This window comes from Terrapene carolina, unplaced genomic scaffold, assembly GCF_002925995.2.
Source record: "Terrapene carolina triunguis isolate 2854851 unplaced genomic scaffold, T_m_triunguis-2.0 Scaffold33891, whole genome shotgun sequence".
In the NCBI taxonomy this organism is placed as follows: domain Eukaryota; kingdom Metazoa; phylum Chordata; order Testudines; family Emydidae; genus Terrapene; species Terrapene triunguis.
In genome coordinates, this window is record NW_020698242.1 from 2,436,045 (window position 1) to 2,460,227 (window position 24,183).

Here is a 24,183-nt window from a genome sequence, read left to right on the forward strand (position 1 = left end):
CTGATCTAATGCTTCATGCAGTAGTGTGAAATGTCTCAAGTGAAGAGGCTTCTGCTATTTCCCTTGAGGTACTATTCCACATACTGTTAGATCTTGTTATGAGGTAGATCACCCCCTCCCTCTGGCATGTTATTCCCCTAGTTTTACCCCCTTATACGCAACTGAATTATGCCTCCTCTTCATCTCTCGAGCAAGGTATTTATAAGGCCATCATCTGTATCTGATTTGTCTCTTGGTGGCAAAGAAGAATAAGCAAACTCTCTTTTGATTCCCCCTCTCTAGGGGTAGCTTGGTGCAAGATTCTGCACACAGTATTAGTATAAACACCTTAGCTGCTTGTATTCTCTTTCTAGGCCCTTTCACAGTCAGTCCCTACCCTACCTGTCATCTCTTACTTGCTTTTGAGATGCCGACCCCCACTTTCAATTGGGCCGATGCATCCTTCACTTTTACATTTTTCTAACAACTATCTTGGTGTTTTCTCCCAGGCTGTCCCTCATGCTTGGTGGAGTTTCCTGTAAATACCCACAAAGCTCCCTCATTATCCTTCTTCAAATCATTCTTTACAATTCTTTGCTTACAAAAAAAGAGAAAAAATGGTTAGGCCACTGGTGTGCTGAGACCACAGCCTATTATCCTGACCAATACTGTCTCCTTGTTTCCTTGTGCTCCTCTGTACTGTCTGTGTCCATCTGTTGTCTGTCTTCTTGTATTTAGAATGTAAGCTACTTGGGGCAGGGACCATCTTTTTGTTCTATTTGTACTGCGCTTAGCAGCATTGGGTCCTGGTCCAGGACTAGGGCCTCTAGGCTCTATGGAAAAACAAATAATAAATAACTAAGTGGTCACCCGCTTCATAGCTTCTGTAGGCAGAAGTTATTGCACACACCGGGGGCTTTGTACGTTCTTCTATCCCACCCCACATGCTCCCTGTGAGCTACCTTCCCACCCCTTCTATTTCAGAAACTTCCCCAGTCTCTCCCCTGTCAGGGGTTCTTTGTGCCCTCAATTTCTCCCTTCCTCTGATACCAGGGTTCTCAATCTGACCCTACTGGTGTTCTGTGTGCCCCTGTTTCCCCCCTCCCTCCATTCCAGGTCCCCCCTTCACTCCAATGGCAAAGACTCTGTATGTGCCCTATTCTTACCTTCACCCCATGTCAGGGGCTTAGGGTATCCCCTTCCCCTATTCCTGTGTTCCCCAATATCCCGCAACGAGGATTCTGTGTGCCTCCATTCCCTCTTCCCCTCATTTCAGAGTCCTCTATTCTCCCTGTGACAGAGGCTGTGTGTGCCCCCATTCTCTCCTTCCCTCATACCAGGGCCCTCCATTTTCCCTCATGGCAGGGGGTCTGTGTGCGCTTCTGTATGTTTCACCCATCTGGCTTTTCTCAGTTTAGGATATTTCCTTAATACTAACAATACATTGCATTTAACATTCCTTATATCTGAGAACTTACAAACAAATCAAACATTAATTAACTGAGGCTTGGTCTACACTCACCCCCCAAATCGAACTAAGGTACACAACTTCAGCTACGTGAATAACGTAGCTGAAGTTCGAAGTACCTTAGTTCGATCTTACCTCGGTCCACACGCGGCAGGCAGGCTCCCCCGTCGACTCCGCGGTACTCCTCTCGTCTAGCTGGAGTACCGCAGTCGACGGCGAGCACTTCCTGGTTCGACTTATCGCGTCCAGACAAGACGCGATAAGTCGAACCCAGAACTTCGATTGCCAGCCGCCGAACTAGCGGCTAGGTGTAGACATACCCTGAGTTTCTTTACACTGCAAGTATTTTTTACCCATTTCACAGACAGGGAAACTGAGATGCAGAGAGGTGTTGTGCATATAAGCAGTAAGGGTATGAGTAGCACTATGAATGGAACTCAGGAGTCCTGATTTCTAGTCCTTTGCTGTAAATTGTTGGACACACAATTCCATTTAGCATGAATTCAGTATAGTAAAAATAAGAAAGTTTACATATATGAATTAAACATACTGCATTCATGGTGGCACATTAAAAATTTCAAGGAGAAAAAAAGAAGAGTAAGTTCCTTCAGCTTCAAGGCAGCAATAATTTACATGTCAAGAAGTTATACAGGTTTTTATGAGATTATTGCAGTGTTATTCAATAAAAAATAGTTACCATGACAACAGCTGTCATGCTACCTGTGAGATTATAGAAAAGAAGGACAATCAGGCAAAGGGTTTATTTGGGAACGACCTCTTATCTGACCTCGTGAATACAAACAGCATGTTGTTTTGACCATCGTTGACTACACGGCCATCATCAGCCAGACTAAAATTCTAGCTGCAGATATTTAAGCATAGTGAATCTCATAGAAAGCATATCTGTTGGTAAATAGTGGCAAGTACTTTCTTTATGCAAGTATACTGTTAATGCTCAGCTAGAATGGTGATTGGATCTCCTAATCAGCTGGAGATTTCAGCCTGCCCAATTTGGGGGGAGGAAAAATTACAGAGGATGTTTTGGTTTGGGTGTTTGTTTTTTTTTAAGTCCCAGAGAAATCAAGAAAGCACAGTCCCACTAGACTACAATATGGTCACATTTCTTTATTTCCCTAGCCATTACAATCTTTCAACAAAATGGTTGCTTCATTGAATATGGATTCATGTAAATTTCAGATGCTGACTATTTGTTCAGTCCTCCAGGACATACAAGTTTTATTTTTTTCCAGTACACACATTTCACTGCCACACCAAAATCTTTGCTTTCTTACTCCCCATGGCAGTGTGTGCATTTTTCTTTCTGACTAATGTGCAGAATCTGCACCTTGACTTGCACATAAAAAGCGTAGCCAAAACAATAGAACAACACTACCCGAGCACACACATCTTATTTTTATGGAGGCTTTTAATCTTAGTTTGTCAGCAAACAGAAGCCTCCTTACCTAGCCGTATAAAAATACTTTTATTATTAACTGTGTCTCTGGTTGTTAGCATGTGGCAACGGGAACCTATGAAACCTGACACTAACAGAGCGAAACAATCAGCCATGGTTAACAGTTAAATCACATTAGAAGTGTTCATTAATTAAAATCTGTCGAACCTCTTTGCAGTCCACATTTAATCACAGTGTCATTAGCATTGCAGAAATGTGTCTCAGGAAAGACGCAGAAAGTTTTAAAATTAACATGCTAATATTTGCCCACACATCTATCTAAAAATGTTTTGTATTACATGTTTTTGTATGAACACAAAAAGGAGAAACAGTGATTATGTTGTTGGACTAGATTATATAAAACTGCTATATTATTATGATTAGGACAACAGCAAGTTGGACTGTAACAGTGGCTTTCTTGTGAAAATGGCACCATGTCAAATTTATAGTCTCTAGCTAAATGAGTTTGTTGTAGCATTGACAAAGGAACAAATGTGCCAAATGCAGTCAAAATTAAACACTAATGGAAAATCCTGGTCTTTTGTTTTCTGGATAGATTCTGGGACACTAATTTTCAAATGACAAACACGGAGTGCTTAGCCATGCAACCTTGCCATTTTCTCAACGTGGTGGTAGGGTTTTTTAAAGGGAAAAAACATTCACAAATGCATCCATTGTACATGTATATAGCAATATTTAGGTATATTTAGCATGTAACTGCCTGTCAATTGCGGAGCAAATCCTATTGCAAAGTTCATAGTCTAAGTTTCTAGTCTGAGATCTGGAGAATTCTGCTGAGTGGGGAGAGGTCTGTGGATTCCACAGCACAGAGCCGTGTGCTTGTAGCACTTCCCCATCTGTGGTGGTGGGGGGGGATTTTCATAGTCCTGCCTTCATGTTTGCGTGGAAGGAAACCACATGGAGTTGGGCTCCATAACATATGGGGTGGGGGGGAAGGTAGGGTCGGTGGCTTGTGAGTTCTGCTAGGATACTAACATCTGCCTGTCCCAGTTCTGAGGAAGGGAGTCCTCCACAACCATAGATGGGACAAGATTTGCTTTGGTAAGCACATGTATCTCCAATTAGTGTGAATTTGAGCTATATGTATGGGTGTGGCATGCCTCACAACTGCCAAGGCCCAGATGTAGGATGCAATGTGAGACAAGGATCCGAAACGAGGGACACAAACTGCTGTGTGATTCACTCTATTAGTATATATAACAATTTGTGTAAATCATTTTCAACAATAAAAATGTTGGGGATGGGCCACCACATTTCTATCAAACAGAGGTCCTCATGGAACTAAAAGGAAGTGGTAACCCTTGAGATGTGGCTCAGGAAATATGAGGTATGGAGTAGAGAATAGATCGTGTGACTCTGGAAAATATTCTGCCTTTCCAATCCTGCCATTGGTTTTATTAGTTTTATTAGGTAAAAAGATATTGACTTTAAAAGTCACGTGCAAAGAAAATCAAATAGGCGAATGACCTTTTTTATTTCTTTATAATGTATAAAGAAGGGCTATGAGAAAATGGCTTGTTTTTATTTATTTTTTTACTTTTTTATTTAAGAAATATAGGTCTATCTGGTGACTGGAGAAGAGGTAAAATTATGATATCACAAGAGAAAGGAGGCTGGAGGCTGATCAACAGAGTAGGGGAGCAATTTTGCAACTGGATGGATTGTTTTTGTTATGGCATACTTAACTCCACTACCTAATGATCACTTGGGGCAAAGGCTGCCTTTGTAAAAGATTTAACATGTGCACCTTCCAATTAAGGTGTGAGAGCTCAGAACAAATATTTCTAAGATCCCTGAAAAAGGATCCTCAGCTGAAAAAGGAAAAAATAGACTTGACGTGCCAAATATTCCTAAATGAGCAATAGAAAAACTATTTTAAAGAAATAAATAAACCTTTCAGATCTTCTTTCTACATCAGAAGGAGAAACTTGGGCAAAACAAACTCTCAGAAAAGTCCACACTTTTGTTCCTTTGTTTCTAAAGATAATATCATAAAAGTCAAAAGGAACAACCATGAGGTCAGAAGCACCTCTGAAAGTTCCAACTACTCTCTGAATGAGCTATGTCTTATCCCTGCCCTAGCCACATCCTCTAAGGCTACATCTACACTACTCGCCTGAATCGGCAGGTAGAAATCGATCTCTCGGGGATCGAATTATCGCGTCTCGTTGGGACGCGACATTCGATCCCCGAATCGGCGCTTGTACTCCACTAGGGCAGGTAGGAGTAAGTGCCGTCGACGGGGGAGCCGCGGAGGTCGATTTGCCACTGTTCTCACAGCGGGGTAAGTCGGCTCCGATACGTCGAATTCGCGTAGCTGAATTTGCGTATCTTAAATCGACACCCCCGCCCCCGTAGTGAGGACGTAGCCTAAGAGTCTGACCACATCCCTACTGACCTAGCAAGCAGGTTACATTTTGCAGCTTCTGCCACGCCCCTAGAAACTGAAAATATCTCTTCTGCTATTTTAGCCTGAATCCAATTGGGGTGTGCATTGATCTCTCTCTCTCTCTCACTCTCTTAGTTGTCAGCCAGGGGGGAGCAGCTGCAGAATGTAACCTATTGGGAGGGTGGGGCTGTGGCCAGGTCTGTGCAAGAGGGCAGAAGTAGATCAGACAAGCTTGCAAGACTCCCTATCCTGCAAGATGGCAAAGCTGATAAGCACTGGGTAAATTATAGCTAGTGTTTGAACTATAAAAGAAAGCCAGTATCACTTTTAAATATATGAAATGATTCTAGATTAAAATAACTAGAGGGTTACACACATCGTTGCCTTTGTAAACTGAATTCCCTGTACACACCAGGGGATCCTTGCATTCCTCTACCCCATCCCCCGTAGCCCCTTACACAAGCTCCATTTGCCACTCTCCCATCCCCCTCTATTTCAGGGATAACCTGCAACTCTCCTTGCAACCCCTCCCATGCTAGGGGCTTTGCGTACCTCCCATTACCCTTTCATCCATGCAGGGCTGTCCCTAGGTGGGTGCGAGGCCTGGGGCGGAAGTGACGTATCCATCACTTTTGGGACTGACCCATCATTTCTGGGACATGCCAGCCAATCGCACCGACCTGTGGGGCCCCCCAAAGCACGGGGTCCGGAGTGGTTGTCCCGATTTGCTGTACCCAAGGGATGGCTCTGCATCCATGTTCCCCATTCTTCCCTCCCCACCAGACAGGGGCCATGACTCTCTTCCCATGCTAGGGATTCTGTGGGCCCTCTCATGCCCCTTCTCCCTGCCTTTCCCCACTTTTTTATCATGTGTGCTTCCCTTTTCTTCTTCCACCACATTCCAGGGGTTCTGTGTGTCTCCCATGTCTGCCTTTCCCCATGTCATTGTCATCCATTCTTCTTCCATGGGAGGGAGGGGGTGTTATGCTACAGGAGTTTAACCACATGGGGATAGCGATTGCCAAATTCAGTAAATAATTATCATATGGAACACTGGGTCCAAATGTGATTGTTTGGTTTGTTGGTTGGTTTTGTTTGGGGCAAAAGGGTTCAGGAAAATGCTGTTGTTTCCTTCATAGGAAATGATATTTCAATGAGGAATAATTGCTCATAGATTCCAAGGCCAGAAGGGACCACTGTGGTTATCTGACTTCCTGTATAACATAGGCCAGATAAAGTTCTCCCTCCCATGGCTGCCAAGTGTCATATAATACAGTTTTACACTTCTGTATTTCTCTGCCATGTCATGCATTGCCACAGATCAGCCGGATTCCTGTGCAACCAGTTGAGCTCTGGGAAGGCTGCAGGCATTTGCCTGCGGTGGTGCCTGATTCATAGATTCATAGATTCTAGGACTGGAAGGGACCTCGAGAGGTCATCGAGTCCAGTCCCCTGCCCGCATGGCAGGACCAAATACTGTCTAGACCATCCCTGATAGACATGATGGGGCCTGTGACGAGGTAGTCTGCCTTCCTCAGGGTAGTGGTGGGGAATTCTGTGACTGGGGCCAGGACCATTGCAAAGAGGGTGGGGCAAGGCTCTTCTCTCACCCATCCAGTTGGGGAAGAGCTGGGAGAAGAGCACCAGCTAGCCAGAGAAAGCTGGCCTGCTGAACTCTTTGAGAACTGATTGGAGAAAATGGGCTAGTGAGGGAGAAGTGGTCTAAGGCCCTAAACCTAGCTCCAGGAGGAGAGCTGCAGGCTCTTGTCCCAAGGGAGTGACCGTTTGAAGCACAACAGGATGGGAACTGCGGAAGGTCTCCTGCACTGGGACGAGAGCTGGCCAGGATTCTCATATGGACCCAGTGCGGGGTGATCTGGGGCAATGAAAAAAGTGAGTTACACTTCGTAGAATGACATCATAAATCAGACCCCAAGAAGGGGTGTGTGTGTTTTGATCCAACCTACAGTGGGACGGGGGGTGCTGGAGGGGAGTGCCCTGTGCCAGGGCCCCAGAGGAGCCTGCTGAGCAAGCAGCCGCTCTATTTCTCCTAGTGGTGCCCACCTTGTTGGATTGAGCAATAGTAAGAGGTTGTGGGGGATTCAGCGCAGGCACAAGGCAAGGGACTCAAGGCAGGCCACAAGCTCCTTCACCTCCAGTAAGCTGCACCAGGGTCACCCTCATCCTACACCCCCCTCCCCTCCATGCTCATCCATCCCCAGCAACTCCAGGCATCACAACACTCCCATATTCTCTGGGACCCACCCATGCAGCACCTCCAGCTACCCCAGGCAACCCGGCTATTTCCCAGGGAATCATCATTTTCCCCTGAACTCGTCCCTATATCCAGCCACCACTTTCCCTCGCAGATACCCCCATTAAGCTAGCCTGCCAGATAGCCATCAAACACCCAGCACCCGCTCCTAGTTGCACCGTACCCTAGCCCCAGCTGCCAATATTTTTTTGCAGCTCCATTTTCTACCCCTGCCACTGCCTGAGTTAAGGTGTAGACACTGAAGAGGGTAGATATATGTAAATTACAAACATGCAAATGTATGTAAGCCCCCTATGTAATTTGCATAAAATGTCATAAACAGAGTTGCACAAAACTTGGCCACTATGAATCTCCCCATATGGGGCAGTAAAGGGGAGCAAAGGGGATGGAGAGAGCAAAGGGAGACCTTGCACTTAGTGTTCCCAAATAGGAGTCAGGCATAATCTGGGTTCAGCAGGACAAAGGGACAAGGAGCAGGAGTGAGCCATCATTTCTAGCAATGCCAGCAGACCCAGAGAGAGGGCACATCTTGGTGGATGCTGTTATTCTTTCCCTTGCCAGGCATATCTCAGCTCACAAGAAGCATAATTCAGCCCTCAAACTCTGCCTCATTCTCTCTTTCTCTTCCTCTCTAGATATTGTCTCTTTTGCATATGAATTAGCTTAATTAGTGTCATCGTTATTTTTTTAAAGTCATTCCAAAGAAGTCGCTGCAACAAAACCATGAAGCACACTTGAGTTTGATTTGATGTGGCTTTCTACACAATCAGAAGCCAGAGTGTAGTCTGAGAAGGAAAATGAACAATTTCTTGTTATGTCTTTGTTTATTTTCTTTTCTGGACAGACCAGTGAAGGTACAATGGCAGCTGGGCAGTGGATCCCCTCAGTGATGGGGAGTCATTTCAGAGACGAGAGATAATGCCTTGACTCTGGCCACATCAAACCATTATTGTAGCTGGAAGCCAAAGAAAAAGAGAGAAAAATCCTTTATATTATTACTTTTCTATGCAGTCACTGTAAGTTGGCCAGGTTCTTTCAAATGTGCTTTTTCAAAACTTAAGTGCAACATATTATATTGTATTATTAACCTTGTATTTCGTATCCCTTTGATATGATTCCCTTTGCAAATGCTTGAAGTCTGCATAGATCTAACAGGTAACTTTAAAATGCATTCTATAAAGGAACCTTAAATAATACAGCTACTAAAAAGGTTTTTCTTTATCTAGAACACTAGGCTGGTGGCATATTTCTTCTCAAAGCATAATGTTTTGTCTGTGCTCTCTAAATAATGTTTTAAGTCATAACTGATTACTTTTTCATTTTACTAACATCTCTCCCCTCATGAATTTCTGTATAGATTTAAACAAATTGATTTTTTTTTTCATAAAGAAACATACAAATCTCTGGCAAGAACTGAAATGTTAATTAAATATTCTTTTAAACTAGGTACCTTTGTTACTAAAGTAACGGCCACGGATGCAGATGATCCAGTTTATGGAAACAGCGCAAAGCTGGTTTACAGCATTTTGGAAGGACAGCCTTACTTCTCCATTGAACCACATACAGGTAGGTGACCCTGAATTAGGACTCTCCAGGTAACAATATACACAAGAAACAGCATTTCCTGAATATTTCACTCACTTCACTTAAACATGATGTTTAAGTAGGTGTCTGTCAACATTAGTCAGACTGTAATCCATGAGTATCTGATTCGTTGCCAATCGTGATGTGATGATGTAAAAAAAAAATAAGACCCTCTATTAGTGATGCTGACAATAATGCCAAGGCCAATACTGTAGAAGTTACTGAAGCAAAACTCCCATTACTGTATGACTAACAACTGGTTAGGGACTGTATGATTTGGCCTGGGGATTGTAATGAATATATTATATTTTTTAATAAAAGATTTTAGAATTTCTGGCTAAAGACTGTAGGGTTTGGCTTGGGCATTTTAATGAATATACTGTGTGCTTTCATTAAGAGATATTTGTATTCCTGGATTGGATGGATCTGGGGAGAGAGAATATGTTTTATTTGCATGAATTTGAGATGGCTTTATTTCTCACCATTTGCAAAGCCATTAGTAAGTGTCTGATAATGTAGGTCATTTCAAAGAAGTGCTAATAAAGCCAACCCCACATTGTTTATTCTGCTTATGCCACATTTAAAACAAAAAAGCTATTTAGAAATGTTTGAGAGAGATTTCTTCTGTTGTCTTTTTTCCAGTATTAATTTTTATATTTTTCATGTTAGTTACTGTAAGTCAGTTGTGCTGGCCTCAGAAGGAGAAGAAAACTATAACTAAAGTTACCTGAAAATAACTTTTGCCATTCATAAGTAAAGCAGCCATCTCATGCTTATGCAGATTAAATCTTTCATCAACACCAAAAAGATCTGGTCAGAAGAAATTATTAGATGATGCTCCTAAGTCAGTTAAAATGAACCCGATTTTTACCTTGCTTGACACACCAATAAATTCCTCTTGGCTTCAGCTGAGTTGCACAAGGAAAACTATTGTTCATTGGTTACAATAAAATTAACAGAGGCATCTGTGAGTCTATAATCGTGTGTTATGCAGATAATATGACAGAGATCACTCTGAGAACATGTTTTCATGTGGTCTGAAGAAAAATAAAAAGCAACCATGGCTGTGGAAATGTCCTTTTGCAGTGTGGTTTATTAATACATTGCATGCCTTACGTGAATCTCAGATCTATGAAAATCTCTTCTGAATGCAGCACAATGAAATTATAGTGATTTCCTGTTGCCAGAGAGAAACACGTCCATTGAATGGCATAGGGCAGTCCCCTCTTCCCATGGAAGAACTTTCTCATCCTAGTTGAAATACCACTTAGGCCCTATATTGTGCATCAACATACATGTAGGCAGAGGCCTGACCATGCAGAGTCCCTTTTGGGGCCTTAGAACATATTATTTGGTTTCTATAATACCTTTCAAACATAAGATATAAAAATATTATATATAGTAATGACTAGTTAGATATATTGGTAGTGCAACAAATGTAGTATTCAGTGTGTTCTGTGCTTCAGACACCAGAATCTTTTAGGAAGAAAAATTGTTTAAAGTGGTCCAGGAGGTAATATCCATAGGCTAATAGAATAAAATGAAATAAAGGAAAACTTAGTTTGAATATCGGGGAGGGGGGAACCCATACCTCACAGTGAGATCTTTTATACTGTGAAATTATTACCAAAGTGAAGTAGTAGAATTCCCATTGCTGGAAATATTTGAAACAAGATCTGATAAAGCACTAGAAAATAAACTGTACAGAACAATATAGCTTTAGTCAGAGGATGCATTAGAAGACTTAATAGGGCTTTCTGATGAACAATTTCTTGGATTCTCCAAGGGGAAGCTCCTAATGCACATGTTTATAATTCCTTTAGCTGTTCTCAAGAGCTGTGCAAAACTAGCAGCTTTCACAGAAGAGCTGAAAAGTGTTTTGTTTGTCCAAGGTGAAGCTTTTTCATTTATTTCATTCAAATGTCCTTCATGGCAAAAATCCCAAACCTACAATTTTGTGAATTTGCCCTAGGTTTATTATTTTTATTTCAAAAAAAATTTTTTTTTTTACCAATATTGGCTTATTCTTTTTTTCTGGGGAAACTGCTTAATACAAGAAATCACAATTTATCTCCCAGGAAAGCAGGTATTTATTTTCATGAAAGCCAATAAAAACTCTTAGGATTTTTTGTGAACCTACAAATCATGAGTTTTCTCCTAGTGTTACATTTTCCCACCTCATTTCCACTCATCAACAGTGCTATCAGTAGCAGTTCAGTGAGCATAAAAAGGTGATAAATCAGTTCTCTAAAATGCATTAACTCATATAGAGTTCAGTTGTGACGGATCCTGAGTAAGTGGCAGCACATAGCTGTGCTGCCACAGAAGTAGTCCCAGGGACCACATTGTGACCCGCAGTCTGGGTCCAGGATTCCTGCTTACTCTGGGGGAGAAATAATCTGCCCCAGATTTAAGTTTGGTGCAGATTATATCCTCTTCATCACCAGGACATCTGATCTGGCTCACATGTTGTGGGGGAGGAGCCAAAACTCTATGCTTTCCCTGCTCACTTCCTCCTCACCTGTGTGGGAAGGGGAGTGACCCCATGGATGCTGCTCTGTGACTCATGTTGCTATGTATAATATGGGCTGTCAGCACAGAGGAGTGAGAGGGTTCCTTTCTACTCCTGTGCACCAGTGCATAGCAGATCAGATAATCCTGTCTTTAAATTTTAAAACAAATTGCAGTGTCATGCTGGGGAGTTATTGGGGGTAGATCCTAGAGGAACCATGAGCCATACTGAATATTAAATCATAGAAATGACATCTGCATAACCCTGTTGTCTAGAATATAAAATGGCTAAACAAATACTCTTTGACAGAAAATTTATCTGGCACAGCAAAAGTGAGTACTAGCCTTGTAGAAACTGCAGCCTTGCACTGTTACTGAATGAAATGGTTTGTTCAGGTAGACTATAGGTTTACAGTCAAGGTGCTTCCAAAGAGTTGCATTATTTTCAGACACTGATAAGGAATATGCAGCAAGTTTTCCTGATAATCTGGGCATATGGGAGTAATAGAAATGATAATGCCTGATACATACCAGGGACACTTTTATGGGTTGTTGCATTCAGTCTTGGAAAGCCAATAGTCATAGATCAAATATAGTTACAATTTCCTAGCAGTTTGTGGCATTGTAAATTTCACCTTCTCGGGGTAGTGATGCATAAAACATGCAAATGACAGTATTCTCTGTGCATTTCTGGAGTTCAGCAACTTTACAATTTGAATAGTAAAGCTTAAAATAGTATTAACATTAGCAGGTGGAGTGGGGGGAGGATGCATATTAACAAAGACAAAATGTCTGGATCTTCAGAGAAGCAAGCAGAATTAAAGTAGACATACTGGGCCCATTCTTATATGTGTCTAATCTTAGCAATGTGAGTGCCTCACAACTAATATTTTTTCCCTTGCTGAATAGGCTAGGACAATGTACTCCTAATACCCTAAGCGTGGGGATATTTGTGGTAGTTTAACTCCTGAGAGGTGTTCAGATGCAATGGTGATAGGCACTAATATAACAACGTAGAATAGTTAGACTAGGATCTTGTCAGAAACAGCTGTAAAAATGAAGGAAAACCTTCAGAAGGAGGCAATTTCAAGTAGCGTAGTTGATTTCTTTTTTTCCCCCTCTGTGGTTCCATTTTCACACATCCATATGAAGTGCAGGAGCTTTCCACATATAATACAGATATTTATGCACTCGTATTATTTCTACAATTCTGTGCCACAGACAAAAGCATTCCTGGATGAATGGATGCATATAAAAGTGTGAACTACTTAAAAATCCATATTTATATTTTCCGTCCCTCAGATGTTGCAGTACAATATTTTAGAGCTGGCCCACTATGTTCTGAGATGACTCTCTTTTGAAAAGTTTAGTCCAGATTCATCTCTCTGGTGATGCCAGCACCTAGTGCAGTGGTAGAATGAAGGTGGCTTGTGCCTCTTCTATTCAGGTTCAATTTCTGGCCCAGGCTAAATTAATGCCTCTGTTACAATGACCCCTATAGTTATTAGAAAAGCATAGAACTGATAGGACCTTCCCTAGCCACATCATCTCCTGCTTCCTTCTTCCTCTGGCCCAGCCCAGCCCCGGAATACCGCAGCAGAGATGGTTAAGCATGGGGAGACCTGGCTCTTCGCCTGGGGTACACTGTAGAGGCCTGCTGTGCCTGGGGTTATTCTTTGGGGAGCCTTAGGGCTGCCTTGCTTCCTCTTTGCACCTGCCTAGCTGCCATAAATGGGCTACAGGATCTTGTTGAGTCAGATCCTTAGTTAAGACTCTGACAGTGGTTTTCAGTTTGTTTGGCACACTTCTGTGTAGCGGCATGTACAGTCACAAGTATTGGTAGAGGACCCATGTTTAAAACAGTCATTTCCCATTACCTTTTATGAAAAATGCATATACATGTAGTATTTCTCAAGTTATGATTTTCAGACTCTGCTATATAGGTTATAGTGCACATCCCAGAAAGTAATCCAGTAATTATCTTTCCATTAAATGTCATTGTCACAGTTTGAGGAGAATACTTTCTGGATATAATTCTCTCCACCTTCCACCTGCATGGTTTCTTCTACAGATGAGTTTTAATGGGACTGTTAATTCATAAGTTAGAGAGGAAAAATAAAAATTTAAAAAAATGAAGATTTTGTATGATACCAAGTTATGACACCAAATTAGTGATGTTATTCTCACTGGACTAAATAACTGTAACCTCCATAAATCATAATTATAGCATGTCAGACAGATATGGAGCTATGGCTTAATTTTTCCAATGTTCGGTATTAAGACAGGATTCCGATATTATTTATAAAGGTATGCAAATTGCATTTATTCTCAAATAACTCACACACTTACATTCATGCTGCAATTTTTTCCCCAAGAAGAAGCTCAAGAATAGTTCTCATTTTTCAGCTTTTCCTAGGATATTAAATCACAACAGTCAGTTTTACAATATGATTATCATAATGGAACATAATCTGAAGTGACACCGTGTTCTACAATATAGAGGTGTCAGAGAAAATACATTTTCAACTGTCTGACTTATTTACATTTCATATGAACTTACTAAAATTCTGTAACTCCTACACTGTCTTTGAAATAAAGTTTCATGAAGGCTGCAGTTTAACATATTGCTTTATTATACTAGAAGGCACAGTATATTATTCAAACGGAAACCCTGATTGTTTATAAAGCAGTAAATGTTTTACATTTTAAAAGAGGCTGCCTCGGAACTGCTCACTGGGGCCCTGTCTACACTGAAAAATTAGATCAACCTAGGTATGTGGCTCAGAGCCATGAAAAATTTTGTGCCCTGAGTGCTGCAGTTGGGATGACCTAATCCCTGGGGTAGACATGGCTAGGTCAACGGAAGAATTTTTACTAACACTTGGAGAGATGGATTAACTACAGTGATGGAAAAGCCCCTTCTATCGATGTAGGAAATGTCTGTGCTATGGTACTACAAGCAGCACAGATTCAATAAAACTGAGATAAAAACATGCAAACCAGGAGATCTAGAGAGCTGAGGTCACTTGTCAGAGGAATATGGAGACTTTCACACCTAGGCCATTGTCTTGAATTCAGCCCTGTTTGTTAGTGACTGAAGAGTTTCCATGACACAGACGTTTTGGACATCTGTAGGAAACAAATCCAAGTGAGAGTTGACAGATTTCATATCACACACATGACCTCCATGACTAACTCATGTTGGAAGTCTACAAAATAAAAGCTATGTCCCGCCACTGTTACTTGTGTTGAGAAGTACCTTAGCCATTGACTGCTCCCATTAATTTCTGGTGAGCAAAGCAAAGGCTGAATTGAAGCCACTGCCTACTGATTTGAATGGGAGCAATCACTGTGTGATGTGCTTCTCACCGTGAGTTTCTAGGTGCAATTCAAGGTGTCTGGTTTTAAGCTACAAAGGCCTAAATGGTTTGGGACTTGGTCTGACCTCTCTTCCAGGGCTATATTGCTGAAGTTGAGATACCTGATGGCTCTCAAGCTGGAACATACATGAGTAAATCAATCTAATGGTAGAAATTGCACCTGCAAACAGGCATATCTGAGTTTTGTATTTTAACTCTGATTATCTGATCTTCAGTCTTTATGTGCTCCCTCTCATTTCACAACCGTGCTTGGAATAGAGTACAAACAAAATATCATAAACAGGATAAAATACATTCCAAACATTTCTGGCACAATTGATTTCCTCTGTCTATTTTATTACCTAGTTTATTAAGAAATGCTACATTCTATATAGCCTTAGGAAAAATGCCCTAGGAGTACTGCAAGCAGATATAAGGCTCTTCATTATAAAAAGGCTATTGGAAAAACTGGAGAAAGTTCATAGGTGGCCAACTAAGGTGAGAGTGATGAAAGAATATGATGTGATGAGAGATTGACTGGACTTAATTTGTATAAACTGATTCAAATGTGATTAAGGGAGGATATGAAATCATTGCACAAATATTAGACAGGTGTTAATAAGAGGGAGGGGAAGGGACTATTATTGTAATTATGTGTGGTAAAATGGAGAGGTAACAGCCTCAGACTAGAAAGAGAGATGGGAAAAATTGAGCTTTGATACAAGAAATGCAATCTGGAGCTGTGTAATGAACTGCCTAGGAAGGGAGATGAACCATTTTCTCTAGAGGCTTTCTAAATAGTTTAGCATTAAACCCTAGTGGGATTAGTACAGAGGGAGAAGCTGCTCTGTGTTCTTCTGGGCTTTGATTGAGCCATGGCTCTGTGGCTCACTTTACCAGCTAATGCTGCTGTGGGAGCCACACTAGTTATTGCGGATTTAAGCTTTCATTTAAAATACTTTCTTGTAACTTTCTAGCTCTTTTGATTGTGTATTGAATGAGAGTGAATGTTGTGCTGTCTTAATAAGCATGCAGACAGAGTGAACCTGTGGTTTAAATTCTATTCTGTTAAATAGGTGTAACACCTGTTGAAAATAATAGGATTTGCACCTATGTAAATGAGAGTATATCTGGGTGAATAACTGATTTTTTGGGGTGGGGGTGGGGGTGCTTTGCCAGGAGTTCTGAAAAATTGAAAAGAAAAAAGATTGAAATCAAACTGAATCCAAACACTTTTGGAATTTTCAGTTAATTGAAGAAGTCAATTTTGGGTCAAATAAAACATTTTGTTCCACCCAAAACATTTGGTTTCCTAGCGTTTTTAAAGGGCTAGATTCACATACTAGCTAGAGAAGGGGGTTGTTTCCCCTGTATAACTTTTAGCCCAGTGGTTAAGGCATTCATCTGGGATGTGGGAGATTCGAGTTCGATTCCATTTCTCTCTGGCCCAAAGACTATTCAAATATTATATACAAAGTAGAACAGCTTGAACAGGAGAGACTGAGGCCTTGTCTACACTACAAGGAAAAGTCGATCTAAGCTACACAATTTGAGTTACGTGATTAGCGTAACTCAAGTCAATGTAGCTTAGATCTACTTATCGCAGGGTTCACACTCTGCGATGTCGATGGGAGACACCCTCCCGTCGACTCCCCTTACTCTTCTCGATCTGGTAGAGTACAGGAGTTGACAGGAGAGCAATCTGCAGTTGGTTTAGTGGGTCTTCACTAGACCCACTAAATCTACTGCCGACTCATTGATTGCCATGCATCGATCCCCCTGTAAGTTGTAGACAAGCCCTGAGAAAGACTTACCTCTAAATACCCTATTGCTCAGTGAATAGGGCTGTCACCTGGGACACCCAAGTTCAAATCCCTGCTCCACTTCAGGCAAAGCGGAGCATTGAACCTTGTTCTCCCATATGTATCCCAAGTGAGTAGCCTAGCCACTGGGCTGGTTGTTAAAATGGAGGATCATCACCATCTTCTTCTCTGTTTTGTGAATGACACCTAAGTCCCCTTGTGAATCTAGCTGAGGGGGGGAGGAATTGTCTAAGAGTATTTGGTGAATTCATGTCAAATTTGTGAACAGTTTCAGGTCAACCAAAACTGTTTTTTTGGCAAATAAACTATTCATCTGAAAAATTTCACCCAGCTCCAGCTGAAAGCAGAATTTGGCCCCTTAGTTCTAAAATAAGTGAAACTAACCCTCATTTATCAACAAGGGCTGTTAAAATCTGAACCCCAATGGTGACAATTTCAATGTTAGAGCTGTTGACAGACTTATAGCTGATAGTTTAGTAGATCCCTTAAGATTGTTAGCCACGCATAGGATTATGGGCACAGCATAAGTGGGGTTGAGCCGAATACTACCTTTTTTCACCTCTCCTACCGACTATTGCTGGACTAGATAGCTCAAGAGGAATTTTCCAGTGTCGTTATCTTTGAATCTACACTGGTGTGGGGCAAGTCTGTCATGCCTCGAACAGAGACTCTTCCCAGCCCTCTCTTCTTGCTCTTCCTAGAGTTTGAATGGAAAATGTCAGCCCAGGTTCTGATCACAATTATATTGGTGTAACTGTGGAGTACCTCCATTTAAATCATCGGTGTGTCCAGTCAGAATCTGGTTCCTGTTTCAAAATCTAGGGAGCAATGATTCATTTTTGGCTTCACTAAATAGGAATTTTTTTTGTTTGACAGTGCTAGAAGCAGTGCTGAAGATGCATTCAGAAGGCTACATTTTCAAAGCAAGTGTGCAGTTTTTCCTGTCACTGTATACTAAGCTCCCTCTATCCTTAGGAGATGCGTTAAGGCATTTATAAGGCTAACTGTCCTTAGTAGATCCTGTGAGTTGTCTTGGTGATGACCCAGTAGGGAGAGTCTTTTGCAGAGAGATTGCTTGTGCTGCAGCCCTGGGGCTAAATTCTGCAGTCCTTGTTTTCATTTGAGAGTCAAAAGGGTAATTCTTGTGAGTAAAAGCTGTAGGATCGGGCCCCTTGATAACAACAAGAGAAGAGTTGTTTTTTCATATTCATAAGGAAAAGATTTAACCACTGTGGAGGTTTGAAAATAATTACAATGATTTCTGGTTGGAAAACAGGAATGAATTATGAACAGAGGAGTCTGGACTCTAAAGGGATGATTTCTGATTCTAGAATTTACCCAGTAGTAATAATATTGGTACTTCTAACACTGCAGAACAATACCTATATCACATCACAATGCTAGTGGATTATTTTAGACTGAGGTATCTTCTTGATATGAAGTATGAAGCACAGACTTTTGATATATCTGTCTGATTAATTTTTTACTTTGATAGAATGAATTATTTTTTGTCAAGGTATAGTCAAGGTCCAGACTCCAGAGAAACATTTTTCACACCGCAATAACAATAATGATGATGATAATAATAATAAGAGAATAAAAAGATGTCACAGTCGGTTCAAAAGCATCTGGTGGTCTGGATTTGGCATGCAATGCACCTATTGACGACCCCTGTGTGGCAGGATGGACTAGATCCGGAGTTCTCATGGCCCTGTGTCACCCTGCCCCAGAACAGAGCACTGAGAAGTCCTCCAGGCAGCCTAGAGTGGCTGCAGAGAAGGGGCTGCTGGAGCGACCAGTAAAGGGCCAGAAGGGCCAGATAAAAGGCAAGCATCAGAACAGAGCCTTCAGCTGCTGTGTGGAGCTCGATGAGGGAGTACCCAGTGCCAGGCTGGCTAGATGAACAGCAGGACTGCAGACAGGTCACTGCAGAGAGCTCACCAGACAGATCCAAGCCCAGGGAAGACTGCCAAAGACCGGGTTCCTGACTGGCTGGACGAGCAGCAGAACCAAGGAAAGGTCAGTGCAGGCAGGCTGAGTCCAGGGGACTGAGCGCAGAACCCGGCTAGACCAGACAAGGATACCGAGATGGGCCCTGCTGGTCTGGTTGCAGACTGAGCCCAGGGAGGGCTTCTGAAAAGGACAACAGCTGAGGGTACTGAGACGGGCCCCAGCTGGGTGGTTGAAGAAGGCAGTGCCTCTATGAAGAAGACTAAGAGCTATGGCCCCATACCAGTACCATGATAAGAACTTGTGACTGTATATCCAGAAGGGAAGACAGCGTATGCGGCTTGGCCAGAGGGCTGAGTCACTGAAGACCCATCGAGAGAACCCCACTGGCTCAGCCAATCTCTATCGCAAGTGTAATTACTTCTATAATATATTCAAACATCTACATTAAAAGAACATCAAGGTTGCAAAGTCAAGCAGCGAAAAGTTCGGAAATACCTGAATATAAGGTTTCTTGTGGAACCTTATTCCGGCCCCCTTGCGTATATGCATTATGATACAAAGTTTTTAATTCCAAATAACCATAACATTTAAGGCCAGAGGGACCACCAGATCATCTAGTCCAGGGGTCGGCAACGTTTGGCACGCGGCTTGCCAGGGTAAGCACCCTAGCGGGCCGGGCCAGTTTATTTACCTGCTGACGTGGCAGGTTCGGCCGATCACGGTCCCCACTCGCCGTCCTGGGCCAATGGGGGCGGCGGGAAGCGGCGCAGGTGAGGGATGTGCTGGCCGCGGCTTCCCACCGCCCCCATTGACCCAGGACGATGAACCGCGGCCAGTGGGGGGCCGCGATCGGCCGAACCTGCCACGTCAGCAGGTAAATAAACTGGCCCGGCCCGCTAGGGTGCTTACCCTGGTGAGCCGCGTGCCAAACGTTGCCGACCCCTGATCTAGTCTGACCTTTTGCACATCAGAGGTTACTAATCCCACTCAGTTACACCTGTATTGATCCCAATTATCTGGATTAGACCGAAGTATTCAGACTTTAGGAGACTAAACCACTGTGTACCGCAGGCAGAGAATAGGAGGGACCGAGGCATACCAGTGCATGAGGTCCCTGCGATAGCAGCAAATTGATTTGGTGAGATGCACCCAGATGATCCTAGCAAATAACCTGCCTACTATTTTTTTCCACAGAATCCCTGCCTCATTCAGTGCATGGTATGGTCCTTCTTCCTGCAATATCAAGGGGAATTATAGTGAGACAGAGTACTATTAGAAATAAAATGAAATCCTAAGGATGCAGGGTTTACATATGTGATATGCAGTGCAAAATGTTCATCTTCCTTTTGCACTCATAAAACCATCACATCTATTCTCACATTTTGTGTGTACCTTTGAAAATTTATGCTTGAGTGAATAAATTGAATAGTTGGTAAGAACAGATGAAAAGAGCATTTCCCCCATAACTATGAAACCCAGATAGGGTCTACTAAAACATACCAGCTTCTATCTCAAAAGATTTTATTAAATGACATAGAGACGCATATATGGCAGAAAATGTAGATGCTGTTAATTAATACACAATGGGAGACCTGCAAGGTCTATTTAAAAGGAAGCCTAATACGTAAGCAGTCACAAAAAATATTCAAAATGTGGTAGATCTAGAAAAATAAAGTACAGCAGTTTCTAGGTTCTGATAGAGTTGCCAACACTTAAGGTCTTAAGAGATTTAAAATCTTTGCTTAGCAAACAAGTAGAATTGTACCCTCTTTCATTTGAAGCTTAAACAAGCTCGTAACTCAATGCTACTATTTAATGAATATATATATATACACACAGAGAGAGAGAATTAGAGTAAAATTAGCAGATCCTGATAAAGACAACATTGAAAGTTCCTTCTCTTGTTATAAACTAAAACAAACATACAACAAATATCCAAGAGAGCACTTAAAAGTAGGTAAATATCCAGGGAGGATAGTTTGATAGCTAAATGTTATTAAAATTATTGCAACCAATTTGAAGTTTAGTCCTAATGGAATCTGAGGGAAAGTTTTGCACACATCTTAACAAGGCTATAATTTCTTTTGTGTTCAAGAAATGTAGAATTCCATTAGTTTGTATGAGCACTGAGACCTTGGCCCAGATCCCACAATTGACTCCAAGAGGGCAGAGTCCCTGTGCTGCTTAGAGGTCTGTAGAAGTCTGTGGGGCTCCATGTAGGTACATGGCTCAGGATCCTGCAGGATCAGGCCTCAGGGCTCAATCAAACCTCCCTTACTGAAAATTTTGAAAGACCCCCATTGAGTTGGATCAGGTCCTAAATTACTACTACACATAGAAGTAAAAATCTGTGCCAAGATCTTAGCATTAGGATGGAGACAAAACAGACATAACTGTACATCCCTCAGAGACTGATCTTTAGAAAACTGAAAAATTCTGATATCCTACTTTCAACAGATATGGCAGAAATTTCTCCATTGGAATATGAGACACAGGAGATCACTTGGGAGGTGGTGTATTGGTGAGATAATGAACCATTCCAAGTTGGTTTTGTAAAGTGTTTGCTTGTGTTTTGCTACTTCCCCACATATGCACTGCTGTGTATTGTTTTATAGAACTATATTAACCGACATTTTAAAAAGAGAATAGAAAGAGTGGGGAATGGCAAAGGGAAAAAAATGCTCAAGTACTTTTGTGCTGCTTGCTCCTCCTCCTCCTCCTCACTATCTGCAGCCTCTGATGCCTCAGTTCTTATTCCCTGATCTTTTCCAGTGTCAGACACTGTACGCTCTTCCAAACAGGTTTCTGAAAGTAGTCCACAGAGATGTATATTAACCGATTCAAGTCGTGAGGCAGATTGTGCAAATTGCTCAGTGAATGCATTTAGGGCCACTGTAAAAGAAAATCCCATCCTGCAGCTGTTTTATTTGCTATGGAGCAGTGTGACACCAATAGCTGTTTAGGGAAAGTAACATAGCCTAAACATTGTGATTCCTATACTGGGGACATTTTTCCGGGAGACTTTAAAGTGTGGTTTACCCCTTGATTTTTTTTTTATTTTTTATTTTTTGCTTGTCAGCACATTTCCTTTCTTTTCTCTGTCTTTGAAGATAGATTCCATAGATAGGATATCTTTTTAGATATCTATTTATTGACTACAGTCTAAAAAAGCTCTCCTCTCAGAGCTAGACTCTCTGAAATATTCTCTAAAAGCTCATTGACACAGCCTTTACTATTCTTCTCCTTAGCTTTAAGCCACTCTCATAATTTTTTTCTACTCTCTGTTAGTTTATGTCTCTATCTGCCATAAATTCTTTACTCTGGGACTTACTCCTTTCCCATTTTGGTTCTTCAGAACCCACATTTCAGGGCATATTGCAAAGATTATTTATTCAAGGTTTTTTCCTGAGTTGAGTTGGGATCGAGTAGGTTGAATGAACAGGCTCTTAATTGTGCTAAGGAGTGCATTAGCACTAATATTAGGTGAGCTTCAATTGCTTTCTAAGAGAAGTTTGCAAGTTTGAGTAATTCCTGTGACTAGAGCTTGAAGATCGATACAGTGTTTGAGGTGAAAGAATAAATAAGTTTCAGTGACTCAGTGCTGAAACCCTCTGTGTTCAACTCTTATCTTTGCCTGTCTTAATCACATTACTTATTTAGCTGAGGATGCAGAAAAAGGGAGGGGGGGACTTTTGTGTTCATTAATCTGGTTGTTAGCAGATACTGACACTTCTGTTCTTTTGCTGGACAGCATATCATTGATATTGAGCATAGCAGTAGTGGTGGTGACAGTAAACCCTTGTAATTCAGACTTGTTTGATGTTACAGAACCTTCAGACCTGGTGATAGTAACAGAGGCAATTAACTTTTTCTTTTTACCTTTTTATTTTGTTTCAAATTGAGATTGAGCTTTGTCTGTGACTTGCAGCCCATGGCAAAAGGTTTATGAACTGAGATTTCATGTTGGGATATGTCTAAAACCATTGAAATGACATGGTTGTGTTGGTAACACAGCAAAATGAAATCTCATGCTTTGAAAATCAGAAACTTGGAACCTTTATTATGGTATAGAATGTTTTTGGAGTATTTAAATCTCCACCCCACAACACCCCTTGTTGTCAATTTCACAAACACAGTGTTGTCAATTTCATGCAATCAGAGACAAATGGAAATAGGTGCCAGAAATCTGGATTAACTGTGTGAGTAAGAAGGAAAACAGTGTGAGCGAGAATTATCCCAAGAAAATTCAATAATCAATGTCTTTTTCATAGTGGGCCTGATCCAAAACTGATTGAAGTCAATGCAGAGGGTTGGCTTTAATGATCTTTGGATCAGGCCTAATATGAGAAAAAACTCATAATGGACCATATTTCTGATATCTTTACTCAAGATTAGTAGAATCTTACTTCATGAGTGGTCCCACTGATTTCAAGAGAGGTGTTTATGGCATAAAGTTCTATTAAGCATGAATAAAGGAATAGAATCCGGCCCTGTAACCAAATGTGTGTCAGTTGTAACTTACTGGCTGTTTTTGAGAGAGCTGCCATTGAGTTCAGTGGGAATTCCCCATGCAGTAAAAGGCCCTGCTCTTTTCACCTGTGACATATTTAGTGTACTTTGTGTCTCTCAGAAATTATTTTCCATTTCCTTCAGTGGGTTTTCTGCTCCCTCTTTTCTTTCAAGCAGTGGACCACAATTGACCCTTATTCAGCACGTAGAATTCCAATGGATGTCAATAGGACTTTTTGCCTGAGTAACAAGGACAATTTATGTTCCCTGTTGATAGGTTGCTGCTGGTTCTAGCAGTAAAAATAGCAGTTACAATATGAGTACATAGTGCTGCAGGGCTATTTTTCTAACACTTATGAGGAAAGATAAGATTTTATTAACCATTTCCTAATCCCACTTACTGCAGGTGGTTAGCATTGCCATCAGAGAGATGGATCTGAGTTGAAAAACAGAGATAAGAATTCAGATCCCGCCTTTTTGATTTGCAAGGTTTAGGAACTAGGGGCGGATTTGATTCAGAACGTAGGGGCTGTCCATAAATTACATAATACAGTTTTTGGTGATTTTCAAGACCCACACACCCCTTATAACACTGTAACACTAAAACGAACATGCAGTATTAAGAACCCACCCACTCCCTAATGTGTTATATAATTTAGGACTGCCCCATGTCAACATAGGGCAAAATTCTGATTATATTATATTAAGAAAACCCACACTATTTTAGAATAATGGTCCACAACAGAATTGGGTGGGAAACAGTTTTACCATCTTGTCAGAGATTTTGAGATGTTTTCCCAAATTGTCACAAAAAGTCTAAATCTCAAATTTTCATGAACCAGGAATCCTGGGGGGGAAA

At 41.5% G+C, this 24,183-nt stretch overlaps 1 protein-coding gene across 1 annotated transcript in view; it reads left to right on the plus strand.

Annotated features, from left to right (window-relative positions):
- LOC113405024 (cadherin-8-like) overlaps positions 1-24,183 on the plus strand; it is a 181,131-nt gene that overhangs the window by 66,941 nt on the left and 90,007 nt on the right. Inside the window, exon 3 of the mRNA XM_026663623.1 lies at positions 9,032-9,151. Within this exon, the coding sequence (XP_026519408.1) occupies positions 9,032-9,151 (120 nt within the window). The remainder of the gene's footprint in view (positions 1-9,031; positions 9,152-24,183) is intronic.